We start from the raw sequence: 23,868 nt of genomic DNA on the forward strand, positions 1-23,868 counted from the left end.
CTGGATGGTAATGGAATTTAGGAGTGTGACCTCGTGTGATAAAAGTGTCTTTTGTCTGGTTTTTTGTTTGTTTTTTTTTGGGGGGATTGTTTTGTTTTGAAAGGTCTTCTTATATAGTTCTGGCTAGTCTGGAACTCATTCTGTAGACTAGGCTGGCCTCCAACTCAGAAATCCACTTGCCTCTGCCTCCCAAGTGCTGGGTGGGATTAAAGGCTTGTACCACCACATCTAGCTGATGAAAATATCTTTGCAAACATGATTCAAAGAAGGATCTCATTATGAAGTCAAGTTGGATTCAAGAAAGGCAAGGACGAATGTCCTTAGCAGTTGAGGCAAAGAAAGTCCTTTCCTAGCACCTGAGGAGGAGCAAGGTTCTTGGAAGCAAGGCACAAAGACAGGCTGGGTCTCTGCTATTGACACTGCCATGCCTTTTCTTAGGACACTGGCCACCAGCACTGTTACAAGAACACATTCCCATTGTCCCAGGCTGCTTAGTTTGCATAATTTGTTACTGCAGTCACAGGAACCTAATAACCTAATTGATCTTGCTGACGGGACCTGGGCTCTCAGAGGTTCCCCAAGGTCAAGGCTGTTTTCCTGATACCTCTCCTGAGTGGCTGAAGAGGTTTGCCATCCACTTGGTTACCTGAGCCCTGGTTACCTGTGGAACAAAGAGAACTTTATATTCAGTTGTACTGTCTGCCCAGAAACCAGCTGGGGGTGGGAGGCCTGTAAAGCGGGAGAGAGGAGTTTCTACTCAGGACTCCACCTGGAGCCCTCTTCTCCCCATGGGGATGACTTCACAGCCCTTGCATGTGATCCTCCTGCCCAGTATCAATGTCCATCAACACCACTTTGGGGGAGGGTAGGGGGATACTTGGATCTATTTCAGTTGCAAGTTTGACTCATAAGGCTTGGGAGTTTCGGAAGGTAAGTGAGGAAGAAGGCCTCACACACACTCCCTGGATAAGGGACAGTGTACCATTCTGGACACTGGCTGCAGCATCTGAAATTTTTGTTTTCAAAGCCCAGCTAGGTAGCTCCGGACTATTAAACCTGTTTTCAGAAGGCTGACAGGATCATCGAATTGCTGAGTTCAAGGCCAGCCAGCACTATATAGCAAAGAGGTCTTGTCTCAAACCAAACAAAACAAAACAAATTAAACCTTTATTGTCATCCTCTTGACCTGGGTTTCTTCCTTGCGCATGTGCTGTGGGTAGGTCTGCAGTCCTAAGACAACAGCTAGTTTTATCGGTACTTAGATGAGTTACATTCTCAAATATCCTAGGGAGACGCTGCAGGACTGGAGGGCTGGGGGAAGGGATGGCAACAGTTCTTCATCTTTTTCTTTTTTTAAGTGTTTTGAGACAGGGTCTCACTAAGTAACAAAGGCTGACTTTTAACTCACGAGTCCGCTGCTTAAGTATCCCTAATGTTGGGGTTACAGGAGTGTGCCACCAGCCGCAGCTGACATCCCTCATCTTAAACTGAATGTCAGGTTTGTTTCATTCTTCCCGAGCCTTGGCTGCAGTCCTGGCACTCTTCTCTCGTCCCCAGCCGAGGTCTGGCCCGGCCTTCCGAACCTGCCAGTGTCCAGGCACGGACTCACCCACTTGCAGCCCAGCTGAGCCGGGCGATCAGCAGGGTGGCGACAGGAAGAAGTAGGGCGGCGGGGGCGAGGGCGGCAGAGGCGGAGGAAAGGCGGGGAGCGGCCAGGGCTCACGGGGCAGCGGCGGCGCCAGCAGGGTGAAGGGTGAGGGCCGCGCGGGCAGCGGTGGCAGCGGCTGCGGGGGAGGTTCGGCGAGCAGCGGGGGCCGGCCGCGAGCGCCCACGGGCCCAGGGGTGGCAGCGACAGCGGCCTCGGGAAGCGGCGGCAGCGGCAGGTGCGCAGGCGGCGGAGCGGGCGCGGGCAGACGCGGCAGGTCCTGCAGGGCGAGCGCGGCTGCGGGCGGCGCGGGTGCGCAGACCTCGGGCGGCAGCTCCGGCAGCGCCTGGTAGACCCCGGGGCCCCAGGGCGCCAGCAGCTCCGGGCGCAGCGGGAGAGCGGGCAGCGGCGGCAGCTCGGCCAGAGCGAGAGCGGAGGGCGGCGGCGGTCCTGAGCTCAAGCCCGGAGGCAGCCCGGGTAGCGGAGGGTGCGGCAGGGACGATGCAGGCGGTGGGGTGGGGGGCAGGGACGAGCGGGCCCGGCTCAGCCGAGAGTGCACGCGGCCGCGGTCGCGCCGCGGGTGCGAGCGGGAGCGGGGCCACCGCGCCGCCAGCTTGGCCGCCGCTGCCACCCCAGGGCCCAGGGCTCGATGCCCGCAGCCTCGGAGCGAGATCCACGAGCCCGCTGAGGTCCGCCCAGCCAATTGGAGTCGCCTGCAACGCATTCCAGCCAAACACAAGCTGGTGCGCTTACCGCCGTGGCACCCCGACCAATCACCGTATCCCGCGGTGCCTCCTTTGCCTCCTTCGCCTCCCGCTATCCTTCGGGGTGCAAACGCGCCCTGAGCGCCCCCTCCTGGTCCGATGGTGCTCTGAGAGGCTACAATCTCCAGGCCATGCCCCACCAGTGTAGAATGTGTCACAGCAATTGTTGCTATTTATCAATGGTGACTCTGGAGTGATGCATGTTTTCATTGTATTTTCTTTTCTGAGACAAAATGTCCCAGGATGGTATCAATACGTCGCTCATATGGCGTCCCACTCGTGATCCTTCCACTTCCCCCTCTTGAGTCTGGGATTACAGACCACGACCCACTCATTCCAGTTATAGAAGGAATATCATAATTCATAAAACAAAGTTTTGAAGCCGGGCGGTGGTGGCGCACGCCTTTAATCCCAGCACTCGGGAAGCAGAGGCAGGCAGATCTCTGTGAGTTCGAGGCCAGCCTGGTCTACAGAGCAAGTTAGGATAGGTAGGATTAACATAGTAAAAGTGTCAATTTTACCAAAAGCAATCTACAGATTCAATGCAATCCCCATCAAAATCCCAACACAATTCTTCATAGACTTGGAAAGAAAAATACTCAACTTCATATTGAAAACAAAAGACCAGGATAGCTAAAAGAATCATATATAATAAAGCAACCTCTGGAGGCATCACCATCTCTGACCTCAAGCTCTACTATAGAGCTATAGTAATAAAAACAGCTTGGTACTGGCATAAAAACCAACATACAGACCAATGGAATCACATTGAAGACCCTGACATTAATCCACGCACATATGAACACCTGATTTTTGACAAAGAAGCCAAGACTACACAATGGAAAAAAGGAAGTATCTTCAACAAATGGTGCTGTCATAACTGGATGTCAATATGTAACAGATTACAGATAGATCCATATCTGTCACCGTGCCCAAAACTCAAGTCCAAGTGGATCAAAGACCTCAACATAAATCCAGTTACACTGAACTTGATAGAAGAGAAAGTAGGAAGTACTCTTGAACGCACTGTCACAGGAGATCACTTCCTAAATATAACACCAACAGCACAGACACTGAACACAACAATTAATAAATGGGACCTCTTGAAACTGAGAAGCTTTTGTAGGGCAAAAGACACAGTCAATAAGACAAAAAGACAGCCTACAGAATGGGAAAAGATCTTTACCAACCACATATCTGACAGAGGACTGATCTCCAAAGTAAATAAAGAACTCAAAAAACTAGACATCAAAATACTGAACAATCCAATTAAAAAATGGGCTAGAGAGCTAGACAGAGAATTCTCAAAAGAATTACAAATGGCTGGAAGACATTTAAAGAAATGCTCAACATTCTTAATTATCAGAGAAATGCAAATCAAAACAACTCTGAGATACCACCTTACACCTGTCAGAATGGCTATGATCAAAAACACTAATGACAGTCAATGTTGGAGAGGATGTGGAGCAAAGGGAACACTCCTCCACTGTTGGTGGGAATGCAAACTTGTACAACCACTGTGGAAATCTGTATGGTGGTTCCTCAGAAAATTGGGAATTGATCTACCTCAAGACCCGACCATACCACTCTTGGGCACATACCCAAGGAATGATCAACCATACCACAAAGATACATGCTCAACTATGTTCATAGCAGCACTATTTGTAATAGCCAGAACCTGGAAACAACCTAGATGCCATCAACTGAAGAATGGATTAAGAAAATGTGGTATATATACACAACGGAATACTACTCAGCAGAGAAAAACAATGACAGCATGAAATTTGCAGGCAAATGGGTGGAACTGGAAAATATCATCCTGAGTGAGGTAACCCAAACCCAGAAGGACAAACATGGTATGTACTCACTCATAAGTGGATTCTAGATATAAAGCAAAGAACAATCAGACTGCCACCCACAGAACCAGGGAGGCTACCTAGCAGGGGGCACCCTAGGATGACTGTGGCTTATAATAAGTTTTGGTTTTACTCAATTACTGAGCAAGCCTCAATGAAACATTTCACTATTAGGATAAGAATTTGTACTGTATCAAGCTGATAATAGAAAAATTAATTAATTAATAATTTTAAAAAAAGAAAAATTTGGATGCCAGGCAATGGTGGTGCATAACTTTAGTCCCAGCATTTGGGAGGCAGAGGCAGGTGGATCTATGTGAGTTCAAGGCCAGCCTGGTCTACAAAGCAAGTTCTAGGATAGACATGGCTATACAGAGAAACCCTATCTCGAAAAACCAAAAACCAAACCAAAACAAAAAGATTCAAGGCCAGCCTTGTCTGCAGAGCAAGTTCCTGGCCAGCCAAAGCTGCACAGAGACACCCTGTCTTGAAAACAAATAAAAAAGAAAAAGAAAATTTTGGAATTGGAGTACTAGAACTTTTCTTAGAGTGATTAATAACATCGGAAGGTTCTAGGGTTAATGACATGGATGGGCCGGGGGTGTGGCTGCGATAGAGTGCTTCCTAGCGTGTTCCAGAGTGTGGGGATATGGGTATCATCTCTTGACCTCGCTGAGAGCTGTCACTGGGAGTAGGTGGTGTGGGCTCACTATCCTCCAGTAAGGAGCCTTGTCAAGTGGAACAGTTCGTGAGATGAGGAGGAGAATCTGGGAGGTCAGGGTTGTTTCTTCACTTACGTTCTGAACCCCTCCTTGGAGGCCTGTGTGTCCACATTTGCAGATCCAAGAGAAAGAAATCAAGTCATCCAGGAGCTAACATGGGATGAAGATGAATGACTGGCTTTAAAATTTAAAAAAAAAAAAAAATTGGAAGTGTTCTACAATCTGGTAGAGTAAGGAGTCCAAGAAGCCTTAACTGCTTATGGAGGTATTGTTTGTAGGATCTGTACCCTTCACTATTCAGAGGTCAATAGACTAAAGTAGAAGGTATGTTTTTAAAAGATTTATTTATTGATTATGTATACAGCATGTATGACTGCAAGCCAGAAGAAGGCACCAGATCTCATTACAGATGGTTGTGAGCCACCATGTGGTTGGTGGGAATTGAACTCAGGACCTCTGGAAGAGCAGTCAGTGCTCTTAACCTCTGAGCCATCTCTCCAGCCCAGAAGGTATTTTTAATGGAGGGGATTTTTTATTTAGTTGTTTTTGGTTCTGGGGCCTGAATCCACACACTTGTACTCTTCGTTTGTTTTTTTGTTTTTTGTTTTTGTTTTTTTTTGAGCTGACGCTCGAACCCTGGGCCTTGTGCTTGCTAGGCAAGCGCTCTACTACTGAGCTAAATCCCCAACCCCATTGTACTCTTGACTGAGCTATATCCCTGGTCCCTGGGGTTCATAATTGTTTGAGATAGCTAATTTAGTTTAAGTTTACAGGCCATTATAAATATCTAATTTGTAATTTAATTGAGCATTAATCAAAGAATGTGAAAATAAATTCTTTTGTTTTGTTTTTGTTTTCTTTGTGGGGGGGTTGAGACAAGGTTTCTCTGTGAAGCAGTCCTGGATATCCTGGAACTCTTCTATAGACCAGGCTGGCCTTGAACTCACAAAGATCTGCTTACTTCTGCCTCATGAGTACTGGAATTAAAGGTGTCCACCACTGCTGTCCCACTTAAAGTAAATCCTATATCTAAATTGTTAATTCAGTGACATCTAACCATAAATAAAAAATACTTTTGGCCTGGTGTGGTGGCTCATGCCTATAATTCCACCACTGGGAAAAGGAAGCAGGAAGGTCAAGAGTTCAAAACAAGCCTCAGCTGTATAGCAAGTTAGAGGCCAGCCTCTAACTTATGTAACTGCGTTCATAATATCCTGTATCAAAAGGCTGGTCAAATGGCTTGGCAGGCAAAAGTGCTTGCCACACTTTGAAGCTTGGACCCCACAGTAGAAGGTGAGAACCACCCCCCAAAAGTTGTCCTCTGGCCTCCACTCTGTGGTATACATGCGCTCACCATCACACGCAAATCATACACATACAAAATAATAGTAAATTAAATTAAACTTTAAAATATATTTTTATTTTTTTAATTTTAATTATTTTATGTGCATGGGTGTTTTGCTTGCATGCATGTCTGTGTACTGTGTGCATGCAGTGCCCTGGAGGCCAGAAGAGCGACTCGGAGCCTCTGGGATTACAAACAGCAGTGGGCCCTTGTGAGTGCTAGTTGGAGTCTGGTTCTCTAGGAAGGCAGAAGTGCTCTAACCACTGAGTCATCTCTGCAGACCCCACCTTTACTTTTTAAGTGGGGCCACACGGTATAGCCGGTGCTTGGCCTTGAACTCTGAATTCTGCTTAGCTTTCAATCTTCTTGCTTCCACCTTCCTAGGTTAGAGTACAGCCGTCACACCCAGCTTCTTTAGCAACTTTAGTGAATGATTACAAATTAAAACAAGTTCTGAAGTGTTCCCTTTCGTGGTAAACCTAGACTGCCCCTCCCCCCAACCCAGTTTAGAGGTAGTCTTTCTTTTCTAGTGCTGGAGGTCAAACCCAGGGTCCTGAGCAGGCCAGGGATGTACCACTGAGGCACATACCTGTGTCACAAATCCTAATTGGTCTTAATAATAAAAACCAAGAGCCAGAGATTGGGGTAAATGCTGAAAGGTCAGAGAGACAAAGGAGCAAGCCACAGCTACCTCTTTTTTGTTTGTTTTTTTGAGTCAGGGTTTCTCTGTGTAGCTTTGTACCTTTCCTGGAACTCACTCTGTAGACCAGGCTGGCCTTGAACTCACAGAGATCTGCCGCCTCTGCCTCCTGAGATTAAAGGCGTGTGCCACCACCGCCCAGCCATAGCTACTCACCAATTCCTCAGCCTGCCAAGGAGTGAGCTCATGTCTCTTCCCACCTCCTCTGCTCAGCCACATCACTTCCTGTCTCCACCTCTCTAGTGCTGGGATTAAAGGTGTGTGCCACCACTGCCTGGCCTCTATGGTTAACTAGTGGCTGGCTCCACACTCTGCTCTCCAGGCAAGCTTTGTTAGAGCACAAACAAAATATCAGCACGAATACCCAGCCAAAAGATCCCTAGGTTGGACATGTTTTCCTCCTAGACTGTGACGAGTGACACCCTTCCCTGGAGACAGGCTTTGAGCCTGTTGTCATGTCTTCCATTTGGAGTAGAGCCTCTGGCACAGAGCCACATCATCATTTGATGAGTGAGTGGACAATCGAAGCAGAATATGCCAACTTCATTGCACGCAGCCCTCCTCCAGGACACACACAGGCAAACAACGAATCATATGGCTTTTATTAATACTTCAGCCGAGAGGGTGCCACAGGCCGGGCAGTGCCCTGGGCAAGTCTTGAGATCCCCTGCTGTGCTCCTCCAGCCAGACTCTAATGCAGAGACCCTCAGGGTGGTGGTGGACAGGCTCCATGCTCAGCATTTCCCAGAAGGGCAGTGTCCTGGGGAGAGGCAGAACGGAACAGTGTCTAGGGCACTGGCGATGTTGTTGAGGTCATCACTCAGCAGTCTAGGGGCCATGGAGCCGACTATCCCTGCCAAGGACTGGGAACACCTGGAGGGATGAGAGTGGTGACCCCTGAGTGGAGCATGTGGTCCACCATGGCTCCTCTTACCCCTGTAACCATTTCCCAGTTGGCTCTTGGTGTCTGTCTTCACTTCAGGATCCCCTACAACACAGACCAAAAGACAGGGGCATGTGGGACACCAGGGGACTTTTACCTCCCCAGCTCCTTCACCCCAGGCTTGTGGAGATGTCACTCACCAAAATGTTCCAGTCCTAGCTCTGGCCTCAACTGCCCATAGGGCCCTGGGAGGAAAGGGTTAGAGTAGCTAAGCCACATAGGCCTGGGTCCCCTTCTTTTCCTCCAAATCTCAGAACAGCATTCAGGCCGGGCTCAGGGCCCCCCCTTAGCTCTGTGTTTTCCTTTTCAGTCCCTCCTGTGCCCTGGTGCCATCCCTCAGCCATGGGTATGCTCCCTTCTTCCTTACACACAGCTATGGGTTAGGCCTGGACTCAGGGCCCTGATACTGCCCACACATCCTCACTCATACACCCCATTTACCTGCCTGGTTCCCAAGGCCTGCATATCCGTATCCTGGCTTCATTCCAGGCCCCCAGGGCCAGAGGGCTGGCCAGGGGGAGCCATGCAGGGTCCCATGCTGACCTGCAGGAGGAGAACTAGTATGGGAACACTATCCTCCAGAACTGGGCATTCGGGAGGCCCCAGCCCCTCCGGACTTGGGACCCTCTTGATCTCCCTTGCTGGATTATTGTTACTGTTGTTATTTTACCATTTCTCTGTAGGGTTGGAACTGTTGCTTTAGGGTACAGAAGAGTCTCCTCCCTGAGTCCTGCGAAAGATCAGTTACTTATTCCTACCCAGCTCTTGGCTATGGCCCATCCTCTTCCTTACTGTATCTGTTACCCTGGGTCCAACTCACCATTTCTAAACCCATTGGCTATAGGGAACCCTGGAGGATGAAAAAGAAGGTTTAGTTGGTGATAGGTCTAGTTTCTGTCCCATATCCCAGCCTCCACCCTCATCCGCTCTCCACGCACCTGACTGCAGGGTCTCCGGGAAAATTCCAGCTTCCAGAGCTCCGTTCCCATAATGGAAACCTGCACGAGAAAGGTTGGAGCAGGGAGGGCCAGGGAAGGGCAGCCAGATAGGAGCTCTTAGCAAGGAGATACAGAAAGACCAATTCAGATTGCAGAGGCACAGCCTTTCCACCCCACCCCTGCCCCCTGGTGGCACAGGCATGTACTTTCAGCCACTTGGGAAGCTGAGGCAAGAGAAGCCAAACCTCAGGTGTGCCTGGGCTCTAAAGACTGTCTCACACAGGAAGGAAAAGCTGACAAGATGGTGCAGCCAGCAAAGCACTTGCAGCCCTAACATGCAAGCTCGATGAACTGAGTTTTATCCCTAGAAGCCACATAAAAGTGGAGAGGACTGACTCCATAAAGTTGTCCTCTGATGCTGGCACCGGCGGCGGCACCGCCGCCGCACGCCTTTAATCCCAGCACTCAGAGGTAGAGGAGGGCAAATCTCTGAGTTTGAGGCCAGCCTGGTCTACAGACTGAGCACTGGGATAGCCAGGGCTACACAGAGAAACCCTGTCTCTAAAAAACAAAAGTTGTCCTCTGACCCCCACATGTGTGTCATGGCGCACACACACACACACACCCCATAACAATAAAATCTTGAAAATAGAAAGTAAAAAAGGCTTGGCATGGTGGCACATGCTTTTAATTCCAGCACTTGGGAGACAGAGGCAGGTGGACTTCTGTGAGTTCTAGGACAGCTGGGGCTATGTAGAGAGACCATGTCTCAAAAGACAAAAAAACATACCAATACAGGTACTAATCTAATACTACTACCATAAAGTAGAAAGTGAAAAGGAGGCTGGGGTATTCGGTGGCTCCAACTCCCTAGCTCACTCTTTCACCCCCTTATCCAGCCTGCTCCAGTTCTGCTTTCCTGCTCCTCCTCCAGGAAGGCTTCCCTGACTTTCCTTCTGGGCAGCTTCTCAAGCTGCTTTCTTCCCAGCTTCCTTCTGACCATCACCTTCACCTCAGGCAGGGTCACACTGGCACTGGCCATCATTGTGGAGGAGAGGATGTTGGGTGAATAAGAAACCAAACAGTGGTGGCACATGTCTCTAATCCTAGCACTCTAGAGGCAGTGGCAGGCAGATCTCCATGAATTCCAGCCAAGGCTATGCAGTGAGATTCTGACTAAGAAGAGAGAGGGGGTGGAGGGACGGATGGAGGGAAGGAGATAGAGACTGGAGAGCCAGCGGGAAGAGAGAGTCTGGCCATGAGATAGATTTGCTTGAGCCCAGGATGGGCATTTAGAAGGACTCACCAACTTTCTGCAGCTTGAGGCCATGGAAGCCTGAGGGAGAGGAGACTGTGGGTCAGATATGACCCCGGCCCTTCCCTCCCTCTTCTGGAGGGGGAACACAGAGGAAAGAGACAGAGGAAGGGCGGGGGTGGGGTAGGGTGGTGAAGCATCCTTCTCACCAGGTTCTGCTTCAGCTCCATAGCCGTTGGAAGGCTGGTACCCTGTGAAAGGTGGGGGTCAGTGAGGGAGGGTGGAGACTTTGCAGATCTCCTTAGGAACCACATACTGACCTAGGGAACCTTGAGAAGAAGCAGGAACTGGCCCAGTTTACATGGAATAGAACCAAAGGAAGAACTTAGAAAGCAACAAGAGACTTTGAGGGTCTATGGGAAGGTCTTCCTGGCCTTATGGTACCAGAGGCAGCTTGAGAACAAGGGTGATGGAGGACATGATGCCAGAGAGTGATAGATAGATAGATAGATAGATAGATAGATAGATAGGAAGGAATAGAGAAGTTGAGGGTTTGTTCCTCTGAGATTCAGGACTTGGAGACAGACAGACAGACTCATACCTGCTTTCTGAGGCTTCAGTCCCCATTGCATGGCCGGGGTTGGAGCTGGAATGAGGATTCAGAAATCAGCCCTGTACAGGGTCTCTCTGAACTTCAGAGGCTATGACCTCAGAAAATGCAGCCAGGCCCAGCCCTTCCCAGAGCCACATGCCTCCAGGCACCTCCCGCCTCCTCAGGCTCCATGCTGACCTGGGAATTTACCATTCCGCACTGGGGGTAGGAGCTGGGATTTCAGGTCCCAGCCACCTCCTTTGTCTGAAGGGACTGCAGGAGTGGGAGGCCTGGGGAGGAGCTGAGGTGGGGCAATCCCACCATTGCAGGGACCTAGATTGGGGAAGGAGGCAAAGGTGAGGAGCCCACTCCGGGTGGTTGCTCACACTGCCACTCAAGACACCTAGGCCAGGACAAGCCATGGTTTGTGGTGGCTTCTGGGACATGTACAGCATTCCCAGGAGACATCTCACAGGTGAGACAGCCCAGTTCTGTGGGCCGTACTGCTCAGGGGGCTAAGACAGCCGAGACAGGCAAAGGGCCCTTGCTGTCAGCCATGCCCTCTGACCTCTCTCCCAACCTGGTTGGAGTACTCACCTGGCTGGGCTGACATTCCATTTCCATTGTTGTAGCCTGGGGAAGAAAAGCCGAAAATGAAGAGCAGGATGGGGTGGGTCTGCCAGAGAGGCAGGGGAGACAGAAGGCAGAGGTGAAGGGTCTCTCTCACTTGCCTGTCTTTGGAGGGTTTATCCCACCCCCACCCCCCCAGGCCTGGTGGAGACAAAGAAATGATCACATATACACACCCTTCCCTGGGAGTGAAACCTCTGCCTGGTCCCTACACTGTACTCACCTGGCGGGATCCCCATCCCCAGCCTGTTCTCTGACATGTACCCTGGGAGGAAAGCAGGCTATGAGGACTGAGGACTGGGCTGACATTGGGTGTAGGAATATCAAAGGAGGCAGGAAGAGGGACAGAAAGAGCCTCCCCTGGCTTCAGAAGTTTCCCAGCCCCTCCCAGGCCTGAGGTGAGCTGAACAGGGAGTGCGGACCCCACCTTGCCCTTGCCCCTTCCCAGGACCATCTTTGCCTGAAGGGCCTTTTTCCCCTTTCTCCCCTTACCTGGCTGTGCTCCTTGACCTTGGAAGACTCTAGTTCCCAGCCCATTTCTGTACCCTATGGGGACGAAATGAGGCTACCTCTCTTCCAAAGAACTTTCCTCTGATCTCTATCTAGTATCTGACCTACAGTACCTACCCCTTCCTTCCCTTCCTGGTCCATAGTTGTTGGGAACTGCAGGGTCTAGTGGGGCCTATTCAGGTTTTGAGAAGCCAGGGGGCCTTCAGATGGGTCCCAGAGTGAGTGTCCACTTGCTTCCTCTGCTCTACTCTCTCAGCCCTGCGCCACCTCTAGTACCTGCTTATTGCCATTCTGAACTGGGAGGAAGAGGGAAAAGTGGGTGGAGGACAGAACTAAAGTTAGGGAAGAAGGGATTTGGTCTCTCCTTTAGAGTCAGGCTAGAAACTAGAGACTCCTTTGGACCTGCCCCTGCAGACCTGATTGGGGACTGTGACAGGACAGCCAAACACAAATTCCCTTACCCAGCTGGACTCCAAGCCCATGCCCATTCCGAAATCCTGGGGATACAGATGGGAGGGTGCATTAAAGAGGGAGGAAATTCAGGGCTGGGGGGACAGGCAGAGAGACAGGCTAGAGCTGGGCACACCTGGCTTCTGGGGCTTCATGTCTGTTCCATAGTCTGAAAGAGATATGGGGTATAGGTGAGAGATGCTGGGTTTCCTGCCTCTGGCCTCATAAGCCTGGCCCAGCTCCTACCTTGTCCGTAGCCATTTTGAGCAGCAGGGCCTGTGGGAGGATATGGAAGACACTGTAGGTGGGCTGTGGAAGAGGGTCCCCTAGTGTCCCTCAACTTCCTCCCTGGCTCCATGATACCCAGTATTCCCATTGGTTTCCGTTCTTCCTTCATAGGAACTAAGGCTGGACTCTCCTTGGAGAGAGGCACAGGAAACCCCGCTTCCACCATGGGCTTAAGGACTAAGGGTGGTAAGGAGAGAGATAGGGAGAAAGGGCATGCTATCCTCACCTGGCTTCTGAGACTTCTCGCCTATGCCTGCATTTGGCAAGAGACAGAGAGGAGCTGACTGGATTTGTGTCAGAGACTCCCCTCAACCCTCTATCCTCCTGATATCTGTCCCTAGCCCCTCTCCCCATCTGACCAGTTTCCTAAAATTACCACAAGACCCATGCCCAGAAGATCACACCTGGCAGGGTGTCCAGTCCATTTCCGTTCCCATATTCTGGGGAGAAAAGGGAGTGGGGTAAGATGGAGCCCTCAAGAGGAGGCAACCTCTGGAGCAAGCAGGGAATAAGGGGCCTATCCCCTTCTCTGGACTCCTAAGTCTCCAGCTAGGAGGCTTCACACCCCTCCCAGGTCTGTGAAGTAAGAGGGAATCCAGGCCTCAGGCTAGACCACTCACCATTCAACTGACTGAACTCTCTCTTTGTGGAGGACAGAACTAAAGTTAGGGAAGAAGGGTCCCCTGCAGACCTGATTGGGGACCGTGACAGGACAGCCAAACACAAATTCCCTTACCCAGCTGGACTCCAAGCCCATGCCCATTCCGAAATCCTGGGGATAAGAGGCCTGTCTTTGCCTTATAGTTTTCACCTGGCTGGGATCCTGTCCCAGGAAAGGCCCCGGCTCCCAGCCCATTGCCATAAAGAGAGAAGGAGGGAGACATGGTGGGCATATTTATGAATTCAGGAGTGCATAGTCAGTGGCCCTGTGCTGGCTGGTTTTGACAACTTGACACAAGCCTAGAGTTTCTGAATTGAGAAAATGCCTCCATCAGATTGGCCTGTGGGGCTTTTTCTTGATTGATGACTGGTGTAGGGGGCCCAGCTCACTGTGGGCAGTGCGGATGGTCCTGGGTGCTATAAAAAAGCAGGTTGAGGAAGCCATGAGAAGCAAGCCAATAATCCGCACTCCTCCATGGCCTCTGCTTCAGTTTTGTCCTGTCTTCCCTTCACCGTGTACTGTGACCAGGACATCTAAGCCTAAATAAAATCTTTCCTCCCCAAGTTGGTCAAGGTGTTTTATCACAGTAATAAAACCCAGACCCAAAGTAGACAAGACTCACCTGCCTTCTGGGGTTTCCTGCCCCCTCCAAAACCTATGAGAGACATGCACAGCTGGTGAACCCTGGTTGCTCACCTCCTGCCCCCTATACACACTGTAGAAAGGTCTCCCAGTCCCTTCTGGACCCCGCCCTACCTGCTCCAAATCCATTCTGGGCTGCCATGCCTGTGGGAAGTAGGACACGGGGTCCGGCTGAGGTGGAGATAAAGGGTTCCTCCCTTGTACAAAACTAGAAACCTAGAATCCTGGAGGCCTGCTGTCAGCACCCCCTCAATTTTGTACCAGCTCTGGCCCTCGGAGGCCTAGGAGGGGAGCACAGAGAGACACCCCAGATGTGGGCCCCTCAGGTCCTTCTCTCACCTGGCTGGGCTCTCAGTCCATTCCCATTCCCAAACCCTGGAGGGACAAGAGAAGGTGGAGTTGATTCCGGGGAGCATGATCATCGGGGAGACCAGCATTGGCAGGAATGAGTCCCACTGCCTTCTGGGGTTTTGCATGCAATTCAAAGCATGAGAGAGAAATGGGGAGCAAGCGAGGCTCCCAGGAATGCCTCTCTTAGAACCCTGGTGCCCTGGCTGTAACCTCTGCCAGTTCCCTGGTGCCCTCACCTGGCTGGGCTGCAGCTCCTATTCCGTGCCCATTGCCAAACCCTGGGAGACAGCAGGAAAGAGTCAGGGGAGGCCAGGCTACATAGGGGTGAGTGGGCTGGGCAGGGGCAGGGCAGATCTCACCTGGCTTTGGAGGTTTCATGCCCCCTCTGATGCCTGAGAAAGAAATAAGGACCAGGTGAGGAACTTAGGACTCCCCAGAACCCCAACCCTAGCACATACCCCAATTCCTTCCATCTCCTCCTTTACCTGCTTCGTGGCCATTGTGAGCTGAAGGACCTGAGGGGAAGGGATGGATGAACAAGGGGCAAGAGGCCTATAGTCAGTCCCCTTTTCATAGCCACTCAAAAACCCAAGGTTCCTGAGGACTTTCCCAACCCTCCTCCTCATTGACTGGCCCTGTCCTCCAAAGCCTTAGAGGGGAAGGCGGCTGTAGGCAAGTAGACCACATACACACACACACACACACACACACACACACACACACACACACACACAGAGCCCACCACCATCACCTGGCTGGGCTCCCAGGCCAAGTCCATTCCCATTCCTGAATCCTAGGGGCAAAGAAGATTGTGAATGAAGGGGAGTTCCAGGCCAGAGGAGAGACAGGCAGAGGAACAGACCAGGCCAGGGCTTACCTGGCTTCTGGGGCTTCACACCTCCATAGTCTGGAGAGAGACAAGGATCAAGGTGAGGGCCTGGAGTTCCCATTTGGGGGTCTCCCAAAGAGCCCAGCCCTGCTCCTTCCTGGTCTGTAGCTGCTCTGAGGTGCAGGGAAAATGAAGGAGGCCAAATATCAGGCCTCTTTCTGAACCTCAGCCCAAGGCCTGGAGCTCCATCTCCACCCACCCCCAGACAGCTGAGCATGGGTCTTGGGGGTCACCCTGTGCGCCCTCTCCTTATGCCTTTCTTGCTTTCCCTGCCCCACCTTGCAGCATCCAGCATCTCCACACGGTGTCCCTAGTGGCCCCAGAGTATTCAGACCTACAGAACTTATGGCAGTCCTGCCCAAACTTCTGTCCCCCAAGTCTGGCTCCAGCAACCCCTCCCTTTCCGTCCCTCTTCTGTCCTCTGCTGCTCCTCGGTCTCCTTCCCGGGTTCCTTTCTTCTGCTCATGTTCTAGAAGGTGATGGTTCTGTCTTCTGTGATGAGCCTTTAGCCTCCTTCTTGGGTCTTGCCTCTCTACAGCTCTGGATGCCATATCCAGTTGCCTGGGTCCTTCCTTGGGTATCACAACCAGCCGGAAACATATCTTCCTCCTTCATCCACACTATGTCCTGCCTTCTGGGTCCCTCAGCCATTTCTAGAGGCCACCACCTCTTTCTGTGTATGTGTCTTCCATGCTCTACCACTTTTTAGTGGGACACAGCCAACTTCCCAGTTTCTACTCTCTGTTCTAGAATGCTCAGGGTGGCTAGTGTGACAGCTTCAGCACCGTGCCTTTGTCCTATCTGTTTTCCCAACATGCCTTGGGCTTCCCCACCTGACTAGCTGAGAACGGGTGTGGTTTGTCGAATGAGTGCTTGCCTGTGAGGCTAACGTGGAAAGCAAGCGGGTGGTCTCACCTGGCTTCTGGGGTCTCATTCCTTCTCCAAGGCCTGGGGAAGAAGAGAGATGTTTAGGCCTCCACATTAGCACTCCCACTCAGGGGTGCTTGGAAAAAATCACAATGCTTCACCTGGCTGGGCTCCAGTTCCTGGGAAGGCCCCAGCTTCCAGCCCATTTCCATTCCCAAATCCTGGGGAAACAGTGAAAGAAAGTGAGATCGTGAGCCTAGGAGAAATGCAGGTGTATAACACAAGGATAGGCACTTGAGAGTCTCACCTGGTTTCTGGGGTTTTCCAACTCCCCCAAAGCCTGGAAGAGACGTGTAGGTGTGTAGGTGAGGTACTCTCATTTCTGGGCTGGCTTCTTTCCGGAAACTCAGCCCAGGACACCCTGCACCTGTCCCTGTCCCCTGCACCTGTCCCTGTCCTCTTTACCTACTCCAAAGTCTTTCTGAACTAGGGGTAGAGGGAGCTGACCTAGGCACTAAGATGGATTTAAATGGGAGTGAGGCTGGTCAGCTCCTGGCTCTTCCTCATTCTTTAAATTCCTTCCCAGTTGATCTTTAGTTCCCTTTATTTGTTTTGATGTCCTTGAATTTACAGGCCTCCTGAGTGCTGGGATTAAAGACCCTCATCACTAACCTGGTAATTAATAGTGGCGCACACCTTTAATTCCAGCACTTGGGAGGCAGAGGCAGGCAGAGCTCTGAGTCTGAGGACAGACTGAGGACAGACTGAGCTACAGAATAAATAAAATTTATTTTATTTATCAAGTACACAGTGTTCTGTGCACATGTATCCCTGCAGGCCAGAAGAGGGCACCAGATCTCATTCGAGATGGTTGTGAACCACCATGTGGTTGCTGGGAATTGAACTCAGGACCTTTGGAAGAGCAGCCAGTGCCCTTAACCTCTGAGCCATCTCTCCAGCCACCTTGTTTTTGTTTTTCAAGACAAAGTTCCTGTGTGTCACAGCTCTGGCTGCCTTGGAACTCTCTTTGTAGACCAGGCTGGCCTTGGACTCATAGAGAACTGACTGCCTCTGCCTCCTGAGTGCTGGGATCAAAGGTGCGCACCACCACCACCTGACTTAGAGTGAGTTCTAAGTGACCTTATCATTATGCTCGGTTTTGTTTTGCATTAGGGATAATGTTACTTGTAACTCAGGCTGGCTCCCTAACTCACTAACCTTGATAGAGGGTTTCTACCTCCCAATTGCTAGGAATACTTGTGCCACCATACTCTGTTTTGGAATTTTATTGTTGTTGTTGTTTAGTTGGTTGGGGATTTTTGTTTTGTTTTATTTTGTTTTTTCAAGACAGGGTTTCTCTGTGAGGCTCTGGCTGTTCTATAACTAGCTCTGTAGACCAGGCTGGCCTTGAACTCACAGAGATCTGCCTGCCTCTGTGTCTTGAGTGTTGGGATTAAAGGCACGTGCCACCACTGACAATGCTGTGTTTTATTTTGTTTTTCTTTTTTTTTTTTTTTCTTTTTTTTTGAGACAGATTTTGCTTTGTATCTCAGATTAGCCTGGAGTTCACTGTCTTCCAAACTGACCTGAAACTCTTTTTTTTTTCTATTAAGAAATATTTTTATTCATTTTTACATATCAATCACAGATCCCCCTTTTCCCTTCTCCTGCCCCTCCAGCTTTCCTCCCCAACCCACCCCTCCTGCCCCACAACCCACCCCTCCTGCCCCACAACCCACCCCTCCTGCCCCACAACCCACACTGGAACTTTTGAGGCTCCTGCCTTGACCACCTGAGCCCTGGGATTACAGATGTAAACCACCTTGCCCTGCAGGGGTTTTGGTAATAACATTGGCCCATAAAGTGAGCTCTCCAGCCTGTGCATGGTTGAATTTGAGCTACACGGTGTCCATAGGGCTCAACACCAGGTCTGGCTCAGGGATGCACTTGGGAGTTTGGTTAAATGAATGACCCCCTAAAACCCCTGCCTTAGGGTCCCCAGGTGGGGGACCTGGACTTGCCTCTCCATCAACTTACCTGGTTGAGCTCCTCGACTGTTTCCATTGCCAAATCCTAAAGGGAAAATTGGGTGTGAGAGGAGAGTTTGAGGAGGGCTTGGGAATAAACCAAGGTGACAGTGGGAAGAAGAGGTGCCTGCTCACCTGGTTTTTGAGTCTTCGTAGCAGCTCCCAAACCTGAGGAAGACCCAGGGAAACTAAGCCACGTGCAGACCCCACACCACTCCGATTGTTTCCTTTTTGTCAGTACTAGAGATTAAATTTGAGGACCTGGTGCACACTGGGGAACTGCCCTACCACTGAAATATATGCAGAGACCATTTTTTACTTTTTATTTTTATTTTATTTATTTTAATCTATTTTAAAATTCTTTGACAATTTTACTTATGAATTTAATGGATTTTGGTTATTTTCACACACACATACTCACACAAACACACACACATAGACACACACACTCACACACACACTTTTACCTTCTCTTATCCCTTCCCATCCTCCTCCCACTTTTGTGTGTGTGGGGGGGAACAGGGTCTCCCTGTGTAGCCCTGGCTGTCCTGAAATTCGATCTATAGATCAGGCTAACCTTAAACTCAGAGATCCTCCAGCCTCTGCCTCCTGAGTACTGGGGTTAAAGGTGCATGCCACCACTGCCCTGTCCCACTATTTATTTTTATGTTTTTATTGAGAAAGTCTCACTATGCAGCTCTGCCTGGCCTGGAACTCTCTCTATATACATATACTAGTCTGGCCTCAAACTCACAAAGATCACACTGCCTATGCTTCCTGAGTGCTGGGAATAAAGGCGTACACCATCACGCCCACTTTATTTAGTTTTTCAGACAGGGTCTCATGTAGGCCAACCTGACCTTGAGCTGCCTACGAAACTGAAGATGCCCTTGAACTCCTGGTCTCCTTCTTCTGCCTCTCAAATTCTGGGGTTGCAGGTACATTCACTAAGCCCAGTTTATGTGGTTCTGGAGATCAAACGCAGACCCTGATGTGTGCTGGACAAACATTATTCCAGCTAAGATAAGTCTCTGGCCTCTAGTTTTCATTCTGAGATGGTCTCCCGAGGTTTCCCAGCCTTGAATTCTCTTGTCATCCCAGGCAGTCCCTAAACTTTCAATCATTCTGTTTCAGCCTCCTAGGTATCTGAGATTACAGGTCTGTGCTCCAAGACATGATTCCAGAAATAACATCTCCTTTTTTTTTTTTTTCTTTTTTTCTTGAGACAGGGTTTCTCTGTAGCCTTGGCTGTCCTGGATCCTCGCTCTGTAGACCAGGCTGGCCTCAAACTCACAGAGATCCACCTGCCTCTGCCTCCTGTGTGCTGGGATTAAAGGCACGTACCACAGTAGGCCCCCAAATCAGCTTCTGCTCTCCCAGACCATGACTTCCCTTAGATTCTCCCCTACCCTCATCTCCAGATCCCCAGTTTGGCCCAGGTGCCCTCACCTGGCTGGGCTCCAACTCCTGGGAAGGCCCCAGCTCCAAACCCTGGGAGACAGCAGAAAAGAGTCAGGGGAGGCCAGGCTACATAGGGGTGAATGGGCAGGGGCATTGGGACAGGGCAGAACTCACCTGGCTTTGGAGGTTTCATGTCCCCTCTGATGCCTGAGAAAGAAATAAGGACTAAATAAGGAACTAAGAGCTTCCCAGAACCCCAGTCCTAACACATACCCCCAGCTCCTCCCATCTCCTCCTTTACCTGCTCCATGGCCATTTTGAGGTACAGGGGCTGTGGGCAGAGAGAGGCAGAGCTGCAGCCTGGCCAGTATGAGGCTAGACTGAGGTAGTTCAGACCACTCCCGTGATATCCCTACCCCAGACATTTGTGTCCCAGGCCCCCAGCAGTTCTCTTAGAGAATATGCCCAAAGATGAGCCTAGAAGACCCTCTCTAGGCCAGAGTCTACTTCCACTGCTTTGGGGAGGTAACGCAGTGACAGAGGTAGGGATGGGAGAGACAGAGCCTGGAATGACAGTGCTCAGCTGGGGGTCCAGCCTCCCAGGAGAGAGAGAGAAAGAGAGAGAGAGAGAGAGAAGCTGGGCATGGTGGCGCACACCTTTAATCTCAGCACTCGAGAAGCAGAGGCAGGCAGATCTGTGAGTTCGAGGCCAGCCTGGTCTAAAAAAACAAGTTCCAGGACAGCCAGGGCTGTTACACAGAGAAACCTTGTCTTGAAAAAAGAGGAAAGAAGGAAGGAAGGAAGGAAGGAAGGAAGGAAGGAAGGAAGGAAGGAAGGAAGGGAAGGAAGGAAGGGAGGAAGGAAAAGTGCAGAAGAAAGGCAAGGGGCAGGCCTTCCCTTCCCCTCTCCTGGCATCTAAGGTTTCATGTACCCTCCTAGGCCAGAGACAGGCATAACAAGGCTGGCATCCGCTCCCTCTGGTTACAACTGTGCCCCGAGCCCTCTTCACCAGCCCCACAGTTGCTTCATCACCCTTCAGAGGAGCTACTGATGCCCAAGCCATTTCTGCCATTAAATACCAAGAAGGGGTGGTGGGCCATGGGTGGGCATGTTTGGGGGACATAGGGAGCCGCAGGTAGAGATGGAGCTAAGATGGGCAGGCAGGATCTCCAACACCTAGCTTGGAGGTTTTCTCCCCTCCGAGGCCTGGGTCAGATGGAGAGCTGAGCTCTGCCCTTCATTCAGAACCACCCTCTCCCCTTTGGTCCCCAGGGGTCCTTACCTGGCTGTGCTCCCACCCCTAGAAAGACTCCAGCTCCCAGCCCAGGTCCATATCCTGGGGTGAAAGAGCCAGACAGAGGAATAAAGAAAGGATGGGGGCATCAGGCTGAGAGAGGGGCAGGCAGGAGAGGGCGCTCACCTGACTTCTGGGGTTTCACAACCCCTCCAAAGCCTGAGGAGAGAGATGAGGCAGATAATGGGACCCCAGGGACCAAGCCTCCCTCTGGTTTCTCGGTTCCATATCCATTCTGAACTGAGAGGCCTAAGGTGGTGTCTGGGGCTCAGTGAAGTGGGGCCCGGGGGAAGTTCCCTGCCCTCTCCTCCCCACACCTGACACCAGAGCTTGCTATGGTCTCTCCTGCCTGCCTTTTCTGAGCAACCAGTTCTGTCTCCTTGAGGTCCGGGAAAACTAACCTAGTGGTGCCACGCCCCCAAAGAGGAACATCCCCATTTTCCTGTGCTATATCTTGGCAAGTTCCTGCTTCTAGACCATTGGCTTTACTAAACACTACTGAGACAGGGTAGGGTGTCAGGGAGGTACGGAGTGGTGGGGAGGGGCGGCTGCAGAAGTAAGGAAGGACAAGAAGCACCTGAGGAAGGCTCACCTGGCTTTGGTGGTTCCATACCCCCACCAACACCTGAGAAAGAGATGAAGGTCAACACAGGCAGGATTCCCTCTTCCTAGGGACAACCCTTGGTTCCTGACCACCCCAGGCAGCCCACCTCTACCTGTTCCATAGCCATTTTGAGCTGGAGAGCCTGTGAGGTGAGAAAGAGCTGAGTTGAGGAAGTGTGGGGTCCCAGTTGAAATCGGGGAAGGGAAGCCTTGAAATTCTTCTTTGAGATCAAGATAGACACTAACAATCTGAAATGTCTCTCCAACCCCTATCATTCACCAGTTCTTGTCTCAGAGGCTACAGAAGAATGCCCCAAATGCTGACATCCTCCCGTCCTTATGATGCTCACCTGGCTTGGTGTTCCTGGGTCCTGCTTAGATAGATGGAGGTGAAGGGTGTGAGGAGAGAGAGAAAGACAGAGAGCGAGGCTGGGAGAGCTCACCTGGCTTTTGAGGTTTAGCATCTCCAAAGGCTGGAGAGAAAGAAAGCAGGTGAGTGCCGAGGTCTTCCTAGCTACCCATGGCTCACACATTCTCCTCAGTAGGTCTCCCCACCTTCTGGGGCTCAGATCATCGAAGAAGAGTGGGCACAGAATGAGTCACCTTCCCTTTCTTCCATCTCTCTACCTTCCAGCCCTACCTTCCTTCCTTTTTCTAGGGTAGGGATAGGGGTGGGACAGTTTTACTCTGTAACCCAGGCTGGCCTAGAACTTACTATGTAGTCCTGGCTGATGAACACTCAGTGATCCTCCCGCCTCAAGCTCGAGTTTGGGGATTACTGGTGTGAACCACCACACCCAGCTTCCCAGGGTTCTGAGTTATCTGCCTGTTTCCACTTCCTCTGCTGCTGTCTGTCCCCCCTTTTGGGGGAGAGAGACTAGAGCGTCCTGCCCAGCCCTCAAGCCCTTGCTTCGACTCACCTGCTCCCAGACCACTGGAGGGACTGTAGCCTGGGGAGAACAAGAAGTTTAGTCTAGGGATGGGCAGAAGGGCAGAAGCCTCTCCGGGCCACTGCCAACACCTCTGACAATTGAACCTCATATGTAGCTGTTTGGACTGCCAAAGCCTGTTGAGTTGGGGAGAATTTAGGAGGGAGCCTGGAAGGCTAAATGTGGATGCCACATCTGTTTGTGAAGCTCAGTTTCCCCTCTGGTCACGTGAGGCATAAGGACAGGACCAGAGGAACAGTCTGGGATTTGGAGACTGAAGTTGGGTTCCTGGCATAGACAAAGGTGTCCACACCCCTGGCTATTCGAGAAGCTGAGCTCACTTTGCTGTCCTCCTCACCTGTGTATGTGGCCCTCCCCTCCTGTCCAAAGATCTTCACCTTTGGACCCTTCCTCCCTGGAAATTCCCCTCCCTTCCCCTCCTCAATTCCTCTCTTCATCCAGTCTCAAGGATCTGCAACAGGGAATCCCTCCTCCTCCCCTTAGGACCCCATAGGCCCCTTCATGACAGTCCCACCTGCCAATGCCATGAAGCCCTCCACCTTCCTGCTTGCTGGGAAAATTCCACCTTAGCACCTTGCCCTTTTTGCTGCCAGAACCTTCTTCCTCCCTTCGTCTTGGTCTGCTCTCCTCTCTAGACCAGCTCCAGCCCCTGTTCCAGGGACCCCATGTTCTCAGGGACAAAACTCCCAACTCTTTCAAGAGGATGAGTGTCTGAGCTTCCCACCCTCAAGCAGACATTGCTAATATTGCCAGTCAGGAGGAGACCCCATGTGAGGGAGGCCTTCACATCTGGAGTCCTAGAAAGCTCCAAAGGTCCCTGGGGTCAAAAAGTGTCCAGAGGGCCACTTACCTTTCCCCAGGTTGGGAGGGAGTCGGGGCAGTCCTAAGGAAGCAAAGGGCTGGGATCTCAGGAATGGAAAGGAAGCAAAATTCCAATCTACCACCAATGCCCCGAAAATCCTCCTCATCTGAATTTTCTGCCTGCCCGGGCTCCCCTGGCCACAATGCCCACCTCTCCCTGATCACTCCAGAACCCAAGCTTTTTCTCTTTAAATGGGGACTTATGTACCCCAGACTAGCCTCACACTTGCTGTGTAGACATATAGCCGTGAAACCAAGAATGATCTTGAACTTCTGGTTACACTGCAAACACTCTACCAACTGCACTCCATCTCCACCCCTGGGAACCCAGGCCTCTAACCCCTGTTCTAGTCAAATCTCAGTCCCAGGCCAGCTGCCTGGACCCTCCCCAGAAGCCCACCCTCACCGCCTTGCAGGCTCCCAGGAGTCAGGCACAGCAGCGAGAGAGCAATGGGAAAGACCCAGGTGCCCATGATGTCCAGGGATTAGGAGAGCTCAGCACCCTTTGGGCCTTTAAACAGCTTTGCTGGGAGGTTAATCACTCAGGCCCCCAGCTGTGACGGGCAGAGGATCTGCTTGCAAACCCTAGGAGGCCAGACCAGGGTCTCCCCCTGGAGCAGAACAGGCGCCTGGACCAGTGGGCCTCCCTATAATGTACCCCCTCATCCATCATTGGTGCTGACA

General features: G+C 51.2%; 1 protein-coding gene across 1 annotated transcript; it reads right to left on the reverse strand.

Annotated features, from left to right (window-relative positions):
• Window positions 1–1,637: 1,637 nt before the first annotated feature.
• On the reverse strand, window positions 1,638–23,657 carry LOC118588337 (fibroin heavy chain-like). The gene is made up of 35 exons (XM_036194595.1): window positions 23,591–23,657; window positions 22,294–22,323; window positions 21,363–21,395; window positions 20,897–20,929; window positions 20,759–20,812; window positions 19,525–19,566; window positions 18,211–18,243; window positions 18,086–18,121; window positions 16,356–16,388; window positions 16,210–16,269; window positions 16,097–16,129; window positions 15,170–15,199; window positions 15,035–15,085; window positions 14,778–14,807; window positions 14,652–14,684; window positions 14,529–14,570; window positions 14,281–14,316; window positions 14,056–14,085; window positions 13,922–13,954; window positions 13,043–13,078; window positions 12,865–12,891; window positions 12,597–12,626; window positions 12,487–12,519; window positions 12,362–12,397; window positions 12,177–12,196; window positions 11,883–11,936; window positions 11,358–11,436; window positions 10,971–11,093; window positions 10,378–10,419; window positions 10,220–10,249; window positions 8,914–8,973; window positions 8,796–8,825; window positions 8,116–8,160; window positions 7,967–8,020; window positions 1,638–2,578 (listed from the first exon to the last, which is right to left on the reverse strand). The coding sequence occupies exons 1-35, from the start codon at window positions 23,655–23,657 to the stop codon at window positions 1,638–1,640; spliced, it is 2,379 nt and encodes a 792-aa protein (XP_036050488.1).
• Window positions 23,658–23,868: the final 211 nt, after the last annotated feature.

The sequence above is a fragment of the Onychomys torridus genome, chromosome 8 (genome assembly GCF_903995425.1).
Source record: "Onychomys torridus chromosome 8, mOncTor1.1, whole genome shotgun sequence".
In the NCBI taxonomy this organism is placed as follows: domain Eukaryota; kingdom Metazoa; phylum Chordata; class Mammalia; order Rodentia; family Cricetidae; genus Onychomys; species Onychomys torridus.

Bases quoted from the DNA above. Each gene is read 5' to 3' on its own strand.
- LOC118588337 (XM_036194595.1), bottom strand. From the start codon at position 23,657: ATGGGCACCTGGGTCTTTCCCATTGCTCTCTCGCTGCTGTGCCTGACT. The intron at 20,813-20,896 runs GTGAGCGCCCTC...CTTTCACCCCAG, and splicing joins TGTGAAACCCCAGAAGTCAG to GATATGGACCTGGGCTGGGA. The intron at 10,420-10,970 runs GTAAATTCCCAG...CACCTTTCACAG, and splicing joins CCTACCCCCAGTGCGGAATG to GGTACCAGCCTTCCAACGGC.